This window comes from Abrus precatorius, unplaced genomic scaffold (genome assembly GCF_003935025.1).
Source record: "Abrus precatorius isolate BTA unplaced genomic scaffold, Abrus_2018 Scaffold7, whole genome shotgun sequence".
NCBI classification, from domain to species: domain Eukaryota; kingdom Viridiplantae; phylum Streptophyta; class Magnoliopsida; order Fabales; family Fabaceae; genus Abrus; species Abrus precatorius.
Window position 1 is genome coordinate 30,882,211 of NW_020874417.1, and position 15,995 is coordinate 30,898,205.

Below are 15,995 nucleotides of genomic sequence, written 5' to 3' on the forward strand. Positions count from 1 at the left end.
TAAATGTGATTATAAGTTTCATAAATTAGTGATTTTAGAGACGTGCGTCTGTGTGTAAGTATAATAGATTCATATATAATTATTTTCTCTTCAGGTAGAGGAGTCATAATATATACAAGTTAAAATAAAATAAAAATTACCATCGACCATAATCACGTTAATCAGCTTCACGCGTGTATATACAGTGGCATTCAAAAAAAATTTTGGAATAATCTCTTGGGACCAAAGAATGTTAACATGGATATAGATTTTCAAATCCACGTCCTTTAACATTCTCTAGACGGCATTCAATTTTATAATAAATAAATACTTTAAATAATTATAAAATACTCATTAGCAAGATCAAAATTATAGTCTTCGACTCGGGCTTTTATCTTTTATGTAGCAGCCCCTTCACCACATGAGACCAAAAACAAACAAGCAACCAAACACACTATAAAATAATTGATCACAGAGAATTGAAACAAGTATCAGAGCAAGTTTGAGTCAGAGTTTAATGTCATTTTGCTTTATAGTTATCATATCGTGGCCATAAGTTACCTAGCATGGTGGGCGTTCCATTTTAAGTTAAAAAAATTTAAATGCTTTCTTTAATGCAATAGCCATACAAAAGAGAGGGCGGTGTAATAAAAGTTAATTATTAAAATAAATTCTACTACAAGAAATAACTTAGCCAATAGGTTTCTTACTCCTTCAACGAAGGCAAACAAAAAGTTTAGGTATTCACATCATTTACTTAGTCGCCAATTCATTCACGGCTAGAAAACTTTCAAAGTGTTTGCATATGAATCGGGTAGTTTGTTGAACGATGCGGATATGATCACATTATCATGCTACAGCTGGAACTTGCCCTTTGAAAAATAACCTTTCTTTTTGCCATATAAATAGTGTGACCATCAAAGCCTCCGACCCAGAATTATCTCTGTCACTGTTTCTTTGTCAAGTCTTTCTTTTTCTTGTAATCTAAGAAAACAGGTAACTATGGCCTTCTCCAAAAACACAGTAATCTTGGTTATTCTCTGCTTCATCCTCATACAAGTGGTAAAGTGGTTCTTCCATGATGTGTTTTTCATATATAACGAATATTACTACTTCCTAGCTTCCTATAAGTTTTATGATATCTATTTATCCAGTTCATGATGAGTTTTTCCCCAGCCCTTTCTACATGTACTGTGGGGTTAATTTGTTTCACATGTGGAATCTTGAATTATAATTTTTGCATGTCTATATTAATTTCCAGATTTTTTTTTCATCTGTTATTATTATTTGCGTAAATTATATTTTATTTTTTTTATAATTTTTCTGTACCTTTTCAATTTATCCACTTATACTTTTTTTTTGTCAATAAAAATTCTTTCGTAAAGGATAAAACGATACAAAAAAGTAACGGTAGAGAGAGTTATGTGATAAAAAAGTGTAAAAAAAGTTTATTAACATATAAAATATAAGAAATAAGCTGAGGAAACATGAAAGTTTGATATAATTTATCTTTATTATTCATATAAATAAGTCATTAATCCCGTGTTGTTAATTTTTCCTTTATTTTACTTTCCTTACGTTCTTGTTATTGCCTAGACAGAACTAGACTAGTACTCAAATAGTTTAATTATGGAAAAATTTTCAGTTGGAGAACTATGGTGGAAATCAGCACATGGTTGCAGCCGAGCAGATAGGTAAGATTGGGAGCTATAATTTACACACTGACAGCGTAGGGATTGAAACTGGTCACTGTACTGTTTGTAGCTTAGTACGTTAAGCACAGATGATCATGAAATATGTTGACATGGATAAAACCATCCAAAATCTAGTAATTAATTAGTTGGTACATAATATATATATATAATTGTATTTTACACCTCTAAAATGTGATATCTACTTAAAAAAAAGAATTTTTCATTAATGATAAAATCAATAAAATATATTCTAATAAATCTATAATTTATTATATTTTACTTAAATCAGCTAAATCTTTAATTATCTAAAGAAAAATTAAATAATTGTTCTTGTATAATGTAATTAAACATTTAAATAATGAAATGTTTCATCTAATCATTAGTAAAGTCTTTAATAACTAATTGTAAGTTCATTTGTACGTGTGCTCGAGTAATATAAACCACCTGATATTTTAAAGGCTAAAAAAGATCTGTCGATATTTCTAATTTTAATTTAATGTGCATATATGATGGAGGGAATAAATGGAGGGAGTAAACAATAAACTGTACTATATATAAAAAATATATATTCTGCAAATTTTCAAAGATGTTATATGTAGATTAATATTATGTTTTTTTCACTTGTCAACCAATTACAATGCTGAATTTTCATATATCCTTTAATTCTCTTTCCCAGTCTTCCAACTTAGATAAATAGTATTGTGCTTATTAAAGGTTATGTATAATATACACAAAGTGAAAGTGAAATCATTGTGTACCCTGTGAAATTATATCATGCAGACTGTGCTGGCAAGTGCAATTACAGGTGCAGCAAGGCATCAAGACAGAAAATGTGCTTAAGGGCATGCAATAGTTGCTGCCAGAGGTGCAATTGCGTGCCACCAGGCACAGCTGGGAACCGAGATGAGTGCTCTTGCTATGCTTCTTTGACCACACATGGAGGAAAGCTCAAGTGCCCATGACTTTATTATATGTCAGAAATTGGATCATATGGATTAGTGTAGTTGAGATTAGCTACTATCTTTGTCATCTATTCATGTCGTTAGATGAATAATGTAGAATTTAGTTGAACTGTGAGGTAATATGCATGGTCGATCGGGACTAAGGCACTAGAGAAGAACATAGCACGTACTGAATGAACTTGTTGGCTAGCTAATAGAGAAAATCAATGATTAAAATCTGATGTGGTTTGTTAATGGTGCAATATGTTTATTTGATTCAAGGCAAACTAAAATTTATGATGTTTGCTACTTGATTACAACGTTAGCCGATGTTGGTCCGAGTTGTACTTTGCATCAACGATTATGGCAGTTATCCCAAATATATGATTTCTGTATAAATCTCTAATTATCTAATTATAGTTATTTTAAAATTTGTGTAGCTCAAACTGCTGTTAGTTAATATTTCATCATATATGATTTCTTTACATAGAGTAACTCCTCGTTTGTAAGGAGTTCTACAACTTCCAAATTGGCGATTTTAGTGTGTTTTCTTAACAAAAACTTGAACAGGAAAAATAGTGAAACTACATTTCAAAAAATTGACTGCTTGAAATGAGAATTTGGGATGATTGAATTTATAAAATTCAACATTTAGCAAAAAGTGCTAAGCTAAACTAATATCAAGAAAAATTACTTTATTATACTAAGCTAAACTCATTCTATACACTTTTTTCAATTCTTTAAGAAAGTTTAGCTCTAAATTGTTTAATCTATTTTAGAAAAGCAAGCCACTTAAGCTTGTAGTTCATCATCCTCTTTCCTTTTTAGATTAGGGTCACATTTAAAATTTGAACTGCTCAAATCAAAAAATAAAATTAAAAAAAAATAGTAAAAGAAAAGTATTAGAGCCGTACTACTAAAAAAAATATAAGAAAAAAGAGCATAAGCTCAAACAATTAAAAAAAAAAAGAAGACAAACATCCAACCTTGAAGTACAAACAATAAAACCACTATGCTGTTCTACGCCATTAATAAACATTGGAGAGGTGGGAGGAGATTCAACCAAGGCTGAAGTAAAGAAGGGATTCAGAAGTATTATAAGAGGTTATTCTCAGTAAAATGCAGAAGTCTTTCAATATGTCAAGAGGTTATTCACTGTGATTTGCTGTAATTAATTTTTACTTTTCAGTATTTGACTGGTATTTGTGAGATTAATCTTTCCTCTTTAGTTTAGAGTTGGTGTTAGGTATTTATATGTATGATGTTGGAGTGTTGATGTAATTTCACTTTACAATTTAATGTTATAATTTTAAACTTAATTTTACTGTAATTAATTTCCAGAGGTTCTGAGTTGGATTTCCGGCTCAATAAAAAAAAAGGGGGTCTCAATCATTTGTTATTAAAAGTAATTTTTAATTTGAAATCATATATATTCCATGTACTTAACTCATGACCAATTATATTTTATTCTAATAATTTGCTTCAAATTTATTTTCATAAGTTTTATAATTATATTTACAATACGAGTCTTTGTATAATAAAAGTTTTACATATTTAAATTGTAGAAGTTACATGTAAAAGAAAACTTCCATGGTTCAGTACACAAATTCTACTACCTACATACCCGCCTAAATCAAAATTCTTCTAATTTAGATGTTAAAGGGTTAAGTGTGGGAACACTTCTTTTATGAGTCATTTTACTATAAAAAAAAAAAAACTATCATTGTTATAGTAAAAAATCTTTAGAGTTTGTTTGTTTTTTAATTTTAAAAATATTTTTTTAAAATGTAAAAAACTAAAATTTGTTTATTAAATATAAATTTTATCTTCATTTCTTTCTTTTATTATTTATTTATTTAAACTAATATTTTTATTTTTATAATTGCAATTTTCCTCTTTATTTATATTTTATTTTTTAAAAATTTAAAAACTGTACTTTATCTTCTTTTAATGGAGTGACAGAAAAGTAGATGAAAAAAATATTAAAAATTTAAACTGAAAGAAAAATAGAAGAAAGAAAAAGTTTAATGTTCAATTTTAAAAATCATTTTTTCCATTTATTTTCTATTTAATTAAACAAGTGAAAGTATATCATTATTTATGTTTTTTTTCTTATTCTTTCTATGCTAACAAAACAGTACTGGAAACGTTTCCAATGTAAGCTCGTTCATCTTTCAAACTAAACCAAAGAACCGCACATAAGAGCATATTAGAAATACCTGTGGTCTTTTTCATGGATTAAGGATTAAAGATGCATTTAAATGAATAATTTAATTAAATATTTATTTAAATTTTTAAAATAATAATTGATATAAAAAATTTAATCAGAAAATTTATTAAATTAAAAAACTTTATAAAATTTTTTTATAAGTTATTTTCTCAATTATTGGCAACATCTGTTAAATAGATTTTAATTAGGCAGACAATGAAAGGAGTATTCATACATTATAAGTTTAACTTGATAATAAAAAATAATTAAATCCTATAATTATTGAATATAAAAAAACTTCGCGTTACATTTACTAGTTATTAGGGGAAAAATATTAAATAATTTTATAGTTCTAATATAATAATTTTTTTTTAATAATATTTTGTTTTCTTATCTGCGAAAGAAAAAGATTTAGTAAAATAAGTGGTAAAATAAACAGGAGTAAAGAAGAAATTGAAATTGAAAAATTAGATTGAAATTTGAAATTGAATTGATTAGCTGGTTCTCTTGAATCATATGCAAATTTCTGGTGCGTGAATCGGTGAATCGCCAGAATGGTTGACAGAAGAAAGAAACAGCGCCGTCTGCACGATTCAACCGCTTCTTCATCCTCTTCCTCCACCGAATCCGACTCTGATTCCGATTCTTCGAGACGCCACCGCCGCCGCGAGAAGGAACGGCGCCGAAGGAGCGACGGAGGGTCCAAGCGGAGGAGGGAAAAGGAGGAGAGAAGAAGAAAGAAGAGAGACAGAGAGAGGAAAAAGAAGAGGAGAGCCTACGATTCCGATGGGTCCCACTCTTCGGAGGAGGAAGACGAACCTAGGGTTCAACCCGAAACTGTCGTGACTGAAATGATGAGGGAATTTCCCAATGTTGGCAACGATTTGAAGCAGGTAACAATTAATTTGCATCATTTTAATTGGTCTCCTCATAGTGTGTATGTGTAAAGATTGTATATTCCAAGGCCCAATGAAAATTATTGTATGTATATTTGATTCTTATTTGTGGTGTTGCTGTTGTGTTTAGCTCTTGCAAATGATTGATGATGGACAAGCTGTTGACATAAAGGGTATATCAGAAAGATCTTTAGTGAAGCATTTGAACAAGCTGTTCCTTTCCTTAAAACTTAAGCAAAATGGAGATAGAGTTTTCTTACTTCCTTCTAAAGCTCGTCCTACATTGGATGTTGTTGGCCCTATAATTCACTCTTATATGTGTCTCGTGAATGAGCAAGTTCATCCTTCTGCAACAGTGCCTGAAACATGTTCAGTTCCAATAGATGTGGGAAATGAAAAGATTGTTGATGGCCATATAACAGAAACTTCAGAAGATCATTCTGTTGGTCCTAGAAGAAGGTGATCATTCTTTTTGTCATTTTGTTGACATTTATTCATTACTTTTTCCCTAAATGTTTCTTACTTTATGCTGCAGGATGATTGGCCCTGCAATGCCATCAGCTGAATTACTTGCTGCTGCAGCCAAATTAACTGAGGCACAAACCGAGCTCAGGTAATGACCCATTCAAGTTATTATTATTATTATTCCCGACCAATTTGAGTTAATTCACATCTGATGATGCTGCATGGTATTTCGATACTGTTGTCAATAGAGAAGCTGAATTGGACGACGACACTGAACTATTTATAGGACCTCCACCGCCAGCTATGGTTTCTGAAGCAGAATCAGCTAATGAAGCAGAACGTTTTGAAGAGGTATTTAATCCCATAGTCATTCATTGATTATGATAATTTTCTTTTTCTTTCTTCAATTATCAAAGTGAAATACTCTGATTTAATGATTGATGTTTGGTATTCCAACTATAAGATCAGATTTTATGTGAGGAACATAAGAAATAACTTAAATTTGGTATCACTTGCTTTCTACTGTGTCCTTTGATTATGTAGCTTCCTTCAGCTAAAGTGAAGTATCTGTTTATGACTGTTACCATTTTATTTCTCAGGTCACCAGGATCATGGAAGTTGAGGGTGACAGTCCATATGATGTTCTAGGAGTTAACCATAATATGTCTAGTGAGAACATAAAGAAAAGGTATGTTCTCTGTTGTGCTTCTTTAAATAAGTGAAGTAATTACAGTTTCTGGTCAATTTAAAAAATATATATATATTTTTTATAAAAACTTATTCAACTGTTTTGCCCTGCAGCAAAATTAGTTAGTAATTGTTCATTGCCCAAATGATTCTTCAGTTTTTTGCAGCCTATCACCCTAAAGAAGTTATTAAGTTCTTGTGAAAGTATTCATGATCCAAATGATTGTAATATGTTACGAACAAAAATAGACTATACAGGTTGTTTTGAACTCAAAAACATGATTTTATTATGGTAGAAAATATATTAAAAATGTGACTGGAAAGAATTGATTTCCTTTGACTTTCAATAATGTACTCAAGGTGTTGTATATCTATACAGGGAACTAAAAAGGAAAAGCAACTGAAATATATTAAATTCTATTTTCTATACAATAACAGCAAAAACAACCAAACTTTAACTCATAATGTCATCTTGTTTAATGCCCCTTAGGTACTGGAAGATATCACTATTAGTTCATCCAGATAAATGCTCTCATCCACAGGCCCACCAGGCATTTATTAAGTTAAATAAAGCTTTCAAAGAGTTACAAGATCCAGAAAAGGTGAGCCTGCTAGGAGGATGGTTTATTATTGAAGTTAAATGTGCTGTTTGTGGGATTTGCTTGCAGCTCCTTCTTTGACACGCTTAATGTATTGCTTTATCTGTATCTGTTTGGGGGGGATTGATTGTTCACTTGAAAAAAAATATATTTTGTATTTTAAACTGATACAGAAAAATAGTGTACAAATTCCTCTCTGAATCATGGAGGTGGTTATCTACATCCCTAGGAAATTGCATTTATCTTGCTATTTGGCAATTTGGGTTTATTTTATTTAAAATTGATTTTGTTTTGAGTTCAAAGGCTTATCTGTGAATTGAGTGCATATATAATATATTTCCTCTGCTGGGATACAACAGGAAAGACATTTGTCTATCTATAAACTTACTAATACTGAAATATTGGGAATGTTTACTTTTGCTATTCACTTTTAGTTGTAGGTATAGGTTATAGATACAGGTTTATATATATGAATGGTTACAATTATGAATGTATTTGGCTTAGTTTTAGTTATGCACACACACAGGTATTGGTTGACTAGAAAAAATACATGTATTAAGTTTTGTTAATTTGTTATTTTTTTAGTATAATTTCAGTACTTTAATAAAAGAGGATTGACTGGAAACTTTTTTCATTCACTGCAAAAGAAAATGCTACAAAGTGCTAAGATGTGACATATATAGGAATAATAGTTTCTGTTTTTATATGTAATTAGCAGACCCATTTAGATATTTTAAGATTTAGGGTTATTGATATTTCTGTTTTTGAATTTTTTTATTAACGAGATGATGATGTGTGCTTTCTGTAGCGGAAAGCAATGGATGAGAAAATCAAACTCAAGGAAGAACAAGAGAAATTTAAGGTAACTTGAACTTACTTGTCTGGGTGTAATATTAGTCTTTGAAAATCCTAATATCTTCACATGTGACTGCAGGCGGAACTTAAAACCATGCGTGAGAATGCTCTCTGGAGAAGATCTCAAGGTGAGGTTGCTCAATGAACCGAATGTGTTTTGTTGTGTTGAGATATTGTAGCACTGGTCCCCCCAAGTAAAACATGAGAAAAGAAGAGGGGGGGGGGGGGGATGGTTGTGGAGGAAATTTAAGAGAAAATTGCTCATTTCATAGAAGCTTAATGGTGAAATTACATTTTCGGACTATCATTTTGCATAATACCATTTCTATGTAACCTGAAGAAAAATGTATTAATATCTTGGTATTTAAAGGGTGTAATATGTGACCTTGAGGAGATTTTTTTTTCTGGCTGTTTCAAGTAATACTGCATATTCTAGCTTTACTCTACACAACGATTAGACTCATTTTAGAAGTCTCTTTTTATGCTTATTTTGTTCTTAATTGTGATGATGTTGCCTGTCACCTATGGGAGAAGTTACTTTATTGTCATATGTCAATAAACCAACACATTGAAAGTGTTAGTGCTTGATAATTAGGTGGTAGTGTGTTTAATTGCTGGCTTGCAATTTGGCCTCTTGCTGGCAGAGTTCTTGTGACCATTTGAGGTTGGAAAATTGGTCTGGCATGAACCAACGTGCCCCTCTTGATAGAGGCACAATCCCCTCTTATATAAATTGCAGTTTTACTTTTCTTTCTCAAAGGGGAAGGGCATGTGATTGAATTATATTACTTGTGAATTTTGTTATCTTATTGCTAGGAAATCTGTGGCAGGTATTTCCATGGAGGGTGATGATGAGCTTCTGGCACAGACAGAGGTTAAAGTGGAACCAAAAAGAGATGAGTGGATGACAACATTACCCCCGGAAAGGAAAGTAAGTCTTGCCAATCAGTTGATTTTTGATTCTTGGGCAAGCTATAAAAGCGCAGTAGTAGGACACAAGAAGTTTGAGAAAATGTATCCCTTCTACATAATATAATAAAGAGTAATATTAAAATCTGTTTTAGCATTCTCTTTCTTTGTTAATTTGATTCTAATGAATTAAAATATGCAGACGACTAAGTTATTAATAAAAATGGAATTCAGTTTTTTGCTAAATAATACCCATTTATTTAATGTATTTATGTATTTCAGCCTGGTATGACTATGCAATCAACCAAATTTAGCCGGGGCTCAAAGGAAGGTAGAGGTGATACTAGTGCTTGGACAGACACCCCTTCGGACAGGGCTCAGAAAGCAAAGATGCAGTATGTATCCTCTTTCATTCTAGAATGCTTTGGTTGATCAATTTCTCTTCCCCACAACCTGTTTAGTCCACTCGTGAAATCAAGAGCTTTATGGTAAAATTGTTATTTACATGGCAGTTATTTGGAAGCATACAATGAGGCTACTGCATTGGCCTCAAATGAAGAGGAAAAGAAAAGGTCTAGTGCGGATGCAGAATTGGTGGACAAATACAACAAAGCAAAACGATCAAAAACGTTGGTGCAGAAGTATCAAGAAGATGTTGCTAGCAAGTCCAAGAAAAAGTGCAAGCAACAGCCAGAGAAGGAAGATTGGGTGGGTCAACATCCATGGAAGCCATGGGACCGTGAAAAGGATCTGACAGCTGGGAGGAAAAGTGTAAAATTTGATTCAGAAAGCATGTCTACGGGTTTATCTTCAAGATTTTCTTCTGGAAACTTTCAGAGGAACTTCCTTTGATTTGATCAAGAGTTTGCATCTCATACGTCAACTCCTGCCTGGGGAACATCTGTTCTGTGAGCTTCTTTGAGAAATTGAATTTTTCTTTTTCCTGATGGTCAGTATCTGTCATTCTTCACGTATTTTATTTTGATTTTATTTTCTTGTTCTACTCTGTCATTGGCATAACTGATTCTCTTTTCTACACATGCATGCAGTAGCCAGTAGGTGCTGAATACGGTCATGTGCTTGAAATGCTACGGAGAATTCTAATTGTGCGAATGCCTGAGTGACAGGTATTTTCTGAGGAAAGTTATGCAATAAATGGCCTCATTCTTATTTTCATAAATTGTACGGATGTATATCCGATTATCAACCAAACATGTGTATCTGTGGTAGTTGTTTATCTCACGCGGTTTTAGTTAGTGAAATAGTGGAGATAGTGTGGTTCATAGAGTACGGCATTTGCAGTAAAAATTTATATTTGATTGACACACAGCAATTATAGCAGATGTATGAAACTAATTGTATGAGCTATTGTTTGCCCTAAAAAATTGGGGGATTGTAATTTGTACTACTCTTTTTTTGTTATTTGCATAATCTTTTTTTTTATTGTCAATGTTGAAATTTAATTTCTAAAAATATGTTTAATGTATTTCTTCAAAAGTGATTTGTAAAGGAATTTCATAATTTAATTTATATAAAATTACTTCAGAATTTATTTTTCAAAATTGATTTATAAATAACTAATACAATTTAATTTTTGAGATATATTAATATATTTCTGAAAATTAAATCGTGGAAGAACAAAAAAAAAAAAAAAGGTGGTGCAACTTAAAAAAAAAAAAAAAAAGAGTGGTGTAAAGAGTAATCTCTTAAAAAATGTTATTTTTCCACAATTAGACCTGTCAAAAATTTAGTCCAATTTTAGCCTTAGTTGTGAGTTAGGGTCAAAAGGCTCCGCAGGCCAAAAAGCTTATCAATTAATAAGCTCATAGGGTTGAAAGCCCAGAATTTTGTGGGTCAAAAAATTTATATATTTTTAAAAATTAAATTTAAAAAAATTTGATATAAATTGTGATAATTATTAAAATATTTAATACAAATATTTATTTCATAAAACTTTTTATTACAAATTTGTAGTCTAATAAAATTACCTAAAAAAAATAAAATTTATATAATAATAAATATTTATAATAATTGTTATTATTAAATAAAATTAATAAAAATAACGATTATTATATAATTTTAATAATTTTTATATAATTTTTATTTGTATTATTGTAATTATTAAATAATTATAAATTTTTTTATATAATTTTATAAATAAATTTAAAAATATTATTTGAGTATTAATTATAAATGTTTATATTATAAAAGTTTTATATTATTATTATTTTTATTTATTTTTATAAAATTATTAAAAATATTATATATATATATATATATATTTTTTTTTTTTTTTCTAGGGATCATATTATATTTATGTAAAAATATTTTATATTCAAAAAATAAATTCACAATAAACATATAAAATTGATAATAAAAAATAATAATGACAAAAATAGTTAAATCTACTTAAATAAAAGTTAATATATTTTTTTAAAAATATAAATAAATATTTTTATTGTAGAAATTATAAATATAGAATATTTTATATTATAAAATTTATAGACGTAGAAAAATAATTTATATTTTTAAATTTTTATCTTAATAAAAAAATTTGATAAAATTTAATATAAAATTTTAAACTAAATACAATATATATATATATAATATAATATTTTATTTTATTTATTAATTTATTATTTTAAATTTATAAATATACGTAAAATTAACTATACTATAGTATTAATATAATATAAAAAATAGTATATATACGATAAATTAAAATATATATTTATATATTATATATAAATTAATAAATTAACTAATAATTTAATTTTTTATTTATATGTTAATTTGTATAAATATTTATTAATTATTAAATTTTAAGTGTATATTAACGACTATATTTTTTAATAATAAAAAATTTATTTATACTTATATATATATATATAAAATATATTAAAATTAATCATTTAAGATTTTACATATTTATATTTATATTAAAGATAACCATATCATGTATGAACCTAAGTTATAATAAATTTATAATTATTAAAAATTATTAAAAAATATTTAAACATATTATGATTAAATTTATTAAAATAATTATTAAATAGTATTTTATAAAATATTATTTTATTATTTAATTAAAAATATTTAATATTAATTTTTAATGAAAATTATAAATTATTAACGTACTATATTAAATTTAATTAATAAAATTAACAAAATGCAAAAGTTAAATTTAATTTTATAATATAATTATATTTAATATTATTTTTATGATAAAATTTTAATATATTGAATAAAAAAGTTATTTTTATATTTTAAATATAAATTTTAATTTATTTAAATAAAATAATTTAATAAATATTTAAAATAATAATATAATAGTTTTACTTTGTAAAATAAGTGAGCTAATTCATCTTTAATTCTAATCTTAGTTCATTATTTTTTTTTATTTTAGAATTTAGAACTAATGTAAACTCGCTAATTATAAGGCTTTTAAAAAAATAGAGAATTATATAGGGAGTCAATAGGGTAGAGTTCAAAGTTTTGATCCATTTTGACTGCTCTAATCACAATTATATGTAATTGGTGCATATAGCTCTTAAGTGCATGTTTTGGAAGTTCTAAACTAAGTTGGGCTTGGGCACATGATTTCGCTTGGTATATGCAAGTCACATTAGAAATATCCTTTTATATATATATATATATTTGTCGTTCCTTAATTATGATTATTTGAGAATTAATATTTTTTGTTTGTTTAGCTTTTTAAAATTTATCATAATCATGTTTTTTTGGCTAAATTTCTTCTAATTTTTATTCAAATAATTAGAGGGTTTGGGTGATTAGAATAAGAAATTATTTGAATAATTTAAAATATAAAAATTTAATGAAATTTACATAATTTTATAGGAAATAAAGTTAGGATATTAAGGAGAAAACGAGATTTAAAAAAAATAAGTGAAAAATATGGTTTAATTAGTAGTTTAAAATAGGTTAGTTAATTCAGTTTGCAGAGATTTTAAACAGGAAATAAGGATTTGAAATTTTTAAGAAAAACTAGATGATTTGATAACATAAATTAAAATTAATTGAGGAATTTAATTTGAACAAAATATTATCAACCAACCAAAATCATGTATTAATCATTTGATGTATGCTTATTAGTTGAGATTAACTGGCGGATGTTAGTATTAATTAAACTGCGGTTAACAGCTCTACTAAATGTTAAAATTTTTTATAAATTGCACATCAACAAAATCTTACATTGACAACGAGTTTCAAATCTGTATTCTCGTGAGATATGATTCTAACTTTTGGCAACTCACTCAACATTTATGGCCCAAGTTCAAAATTCAATTCCAAGGTTATGCCAACAATCTTTCCATGATATTAAATTAATTCCCAAAGCTACACAAGTTGTTATCAAATTCTATTTTATGGAATAGGAATGTTTTTACAAGTGAAAAACAAAATATCTAGACTTAAGCAAGTGAAAGCGGATTTGGGTGATTGGAGAAGCAAAATTCCCTTTTTTTAAGCAACTGTTGCATAACCTATGAATATTTATGGCCTCTTCAAAACAAGTTCTATATGGTTGTTAAATTTGGGGAGAGAATATTGTGTAGATAAAAGAAAAGATGAGTTGCACGAATTTCTTGAGGACATCATGGGTAGCATAAAATGCCGTAGAATGTGATTTTCAAATTGATTCATTAAAAAAACGAAAATTCAGGATTTCACAAAAACCAGAAAGTTATCTGTGAAAAGGGGTGACAAGCTATGCAGAAGAAAAAGTTAGAATTAAGTCTAAAGTTGATGCGATGATGATTAGGGATTTATCATCTACCTAACCTATGGGAGAACTATCGATGATGGTTAGTACTTACGTTGGGGTTTTTCCTTCTACAACTTTTCCTTTTCATCTTTCTTTTTGTTTGAGGAAAGGTCATCTGATCTTCCAGTGACCTGCATATTTAATTTGGAATTCAATTCTCTCTTTATTCACTCAATCGTCTCCTACCCAGACAGATGCAACCATGCAAACAGCTTTTTCTATTTTATTTTTCAAATTGTTTTCTTTTATCATATCAATTTTTGCAAAATTGATGTTTGGCTAGTTTGGTAACTCAAAATTAGTTTTTTTAAAAAAGTAAGATGAATTGTAGATTAAAAAATAAATAGAACAAGTACTTATAAATTAAAAAAATAAAAATAAAAATAACATAAAAAACAGTTCAGTTTAAATAAATTTTTCAATAAATACTTGTAGAATAAAATAATAACTAATAAAGTAAATCAAAATGTTTTTATAAATTAAAATTAACGCATTTTTTTATTTTCTAGAAATTTTTTATTTATTTTTAAAAATTTGAATAATATATATTTTTTAACTTAATAAAAAAATTATTTTTATATTATTTTTTAATAAATAATTATCTATTTAAACTTATTCAAGATTAGCAATGTCATAATTATTAGTTATATTATTCTTTATTCAAAGCATATATAATACCTAAAATATAAATCAATTATATAGACGTTAATTTTAGTCATCGATATAAAATTGATAGCAGCATTGAGAGTTAGTAGCAATTATCAAGATTAAATATAATATTGGGTCAATTTTAAATGAAAATAACATCTCTATGATATTGATAATATAGTATCTAAGTTTTGTTATAAAATTAAATGTAACTCATGCAATAAAAAAAATTAGAAAGAAATTTTTTTATTTCAAAATATTTTTCTAAAAATGATTTTCATATTAAGAGTTAGATTTTGTGAGAGAATAATTAGAAAGTGATTTTTTTTTATTTCAAAATTCTTCTCTATATAAAATATACATATTTAGAGATAGATTTTCCAAATAAAATCTATTTAATAGATTTTTTTTCATCTCAAATTCCTTCTTTAAAAATGACATGTATATTTAGACATAGATTTTGCAAAGAAAATATTTAGAGACAATTTTTTTGTTTCAAATTTCTTTTCTATAAGTGAAATGTATATTTAGATATGGATTTTGCAACAAAAAAAAAAAATAGAGATGAATTTTTCTATCTCAAATTCCTTCTTTGCGAATGATCTGCATATTTATAACAAATTTTGTGAATAATATTAAGAAAAAATATTCTCTCTCAAACTTCTTCTTTAACAATGATCTACATATTTAAAGATAAATTTTATGAAACAATTTAAAAACAAAATATTTCCTCTCTAAATCTATCTATTTTATAAGTACGTTAAGGCTTTTACATGTCACCAAATGAGAGTAGCATAGAACATAATCCAGGTAGCTTGGTGGCCAGAGAAGAACCCAAAATGAAAATAATATTTGTCCCAAGCTATTATTAAACAATTAATATATATAGCTACAGGAACAATAACAGACAAAAGGAATGATCACAATTAGTAATCATCAATTCATCTATGACACACATTCTTAGGAGAAATTTAATAAGGGAGACAACTTGGGTTGCGACACAAGGCATGTCATTATCAAACTTGGGTTAAGCTTAAAATTTCCTCTCTAGAAGGTTTGCTGTTAAAAAGAAGCACGTAGTGTAACAAAAAAAAAGCACATAGATAATCCATATATATAATGAAGAGAGTTGAAAACGTATGCTTTATAAATACATTTAATGTATGTGGGACTGAGCAGCCCCAACCTCCTGCAGTCCCACAAACCGCCCCAAATGCCTCAACTTGCTTGATTTGCACTATTTCTTTGTTTGATGAAGCAACCCCACCACACCCTTATCAAAATGATGAGAGTTGCATTGTAATATTGTAGGGTCCATCATCCCCCATTT

At 27.9% G+C, this 15,995-nt stretch overlaps 2 protein-coding genes across 3 annotated transcripts; both read left to right on the plus strand.

Annotated features, from left to right (window-relative positions):
* Positions 1–981: 981 nt before the first annotated feature.
* On the plus strand, positions 982–2,635 carry LOC113871774 (gibberellin-regulated protein 2-like). The gene is made up of 3 exons (XM_027508879.1): positions 982–1,041; positions 1,625–1,730; positions 2,454–2,635. The coding sequence occupies exons 1-3, from the start codon at positions 982–984 to the stop codon at positions 2,633–2,635; spliced, it is 348 nt and encodes a 115-aa protein (XP_027364680.1).
* Positions 2,636–5,239: 2,604 nt separating this feature from the next.
* LOC113872196 lies at positions 5,240–10,654 on the plus strand. Of its 2 annotated transcripts, none has more exons than XM_027509541.1 (12): positions 5,240–5,716; positions 5,850–6,178; positions 6,255–6,332; positions 6,433–6,535; positions 6,784–6,872; positions 7,362–7,473; positions 8,279–8,332; positions 8,405–8,453; positions 9,156–9,256; positions 9,517–9,629; positions 9,747–10,183; positions 10,284–10,654. In XM_027509541.1, exons 1-11 carry the CDS (start codon positions 5,378–5,380, stop codon positions 10,084–10,086), a joined length of 1,707 nt encoding a protein of 568 aa, XP_027365342.1. In that variant the 5' UTR covers positions 5,240–5,377; the 3' UTR covers positions 10,087–10,183; positions 10,284–10,654. The 2 variants fall into 2 exon arrangements, with proteins under 2 accessions (XP_027365342.1, XP_027365343.1); XM_027509542.1 differs by having other exon boundaries at positions 5,267–5,716; positions 10,287–10,611.
* The last annotated feature ends 5,341 nt before the right edge of the window (positions 10,655–15,995 follow it).

Excerpts from the sequence above, each read along its gene's own strand:
- LOC113871774 (XM_027508879.1), top strand. The coding sequence starts at position 982 with ATGGCCTTCTCCAAAAACACAGTAATCTTGGTTATTCTCTGCTTCATC. Across the intron at positions 1,042-1,624 it reads GCTTCATCCTCATACAAGTG|TTGGAGAACTATGGTGGAAA; the intron begins GTAAAGTGGTTC and ends AAAAATTTTCAG. Across the intron at positions 1,731-2,453 it reads AGGGATTGAAACTGGTCACT|ACTGTGCTGGCAAGTGCAAT; the intron begins GTACTGTTTGTA and ends TATATCATGCAG.
- LOC113872196 (XM_027509541.1), top strand. The coding sequence starts at position 5,378 with ATGGTTGACAGAAGAAAGAAACAGCGCCGTCTGCACGATTCAACCGCT. Across the intron at positions 5,717-5,849 it reads TTGGCAACGATTTGAAGCAG|CTCTTGCAAATGATTGATGA; the intron begins GTAACAATTAAT and ends TGTTGTGTTTAG. Across the intron at positions 9,630-9,746 it reads GCTCAGAAAGCAAAGATGCA|TTATTTGGAAGCATACAATG; the intron begins GTATGTATCCTC and ends TTTACATGGCAG.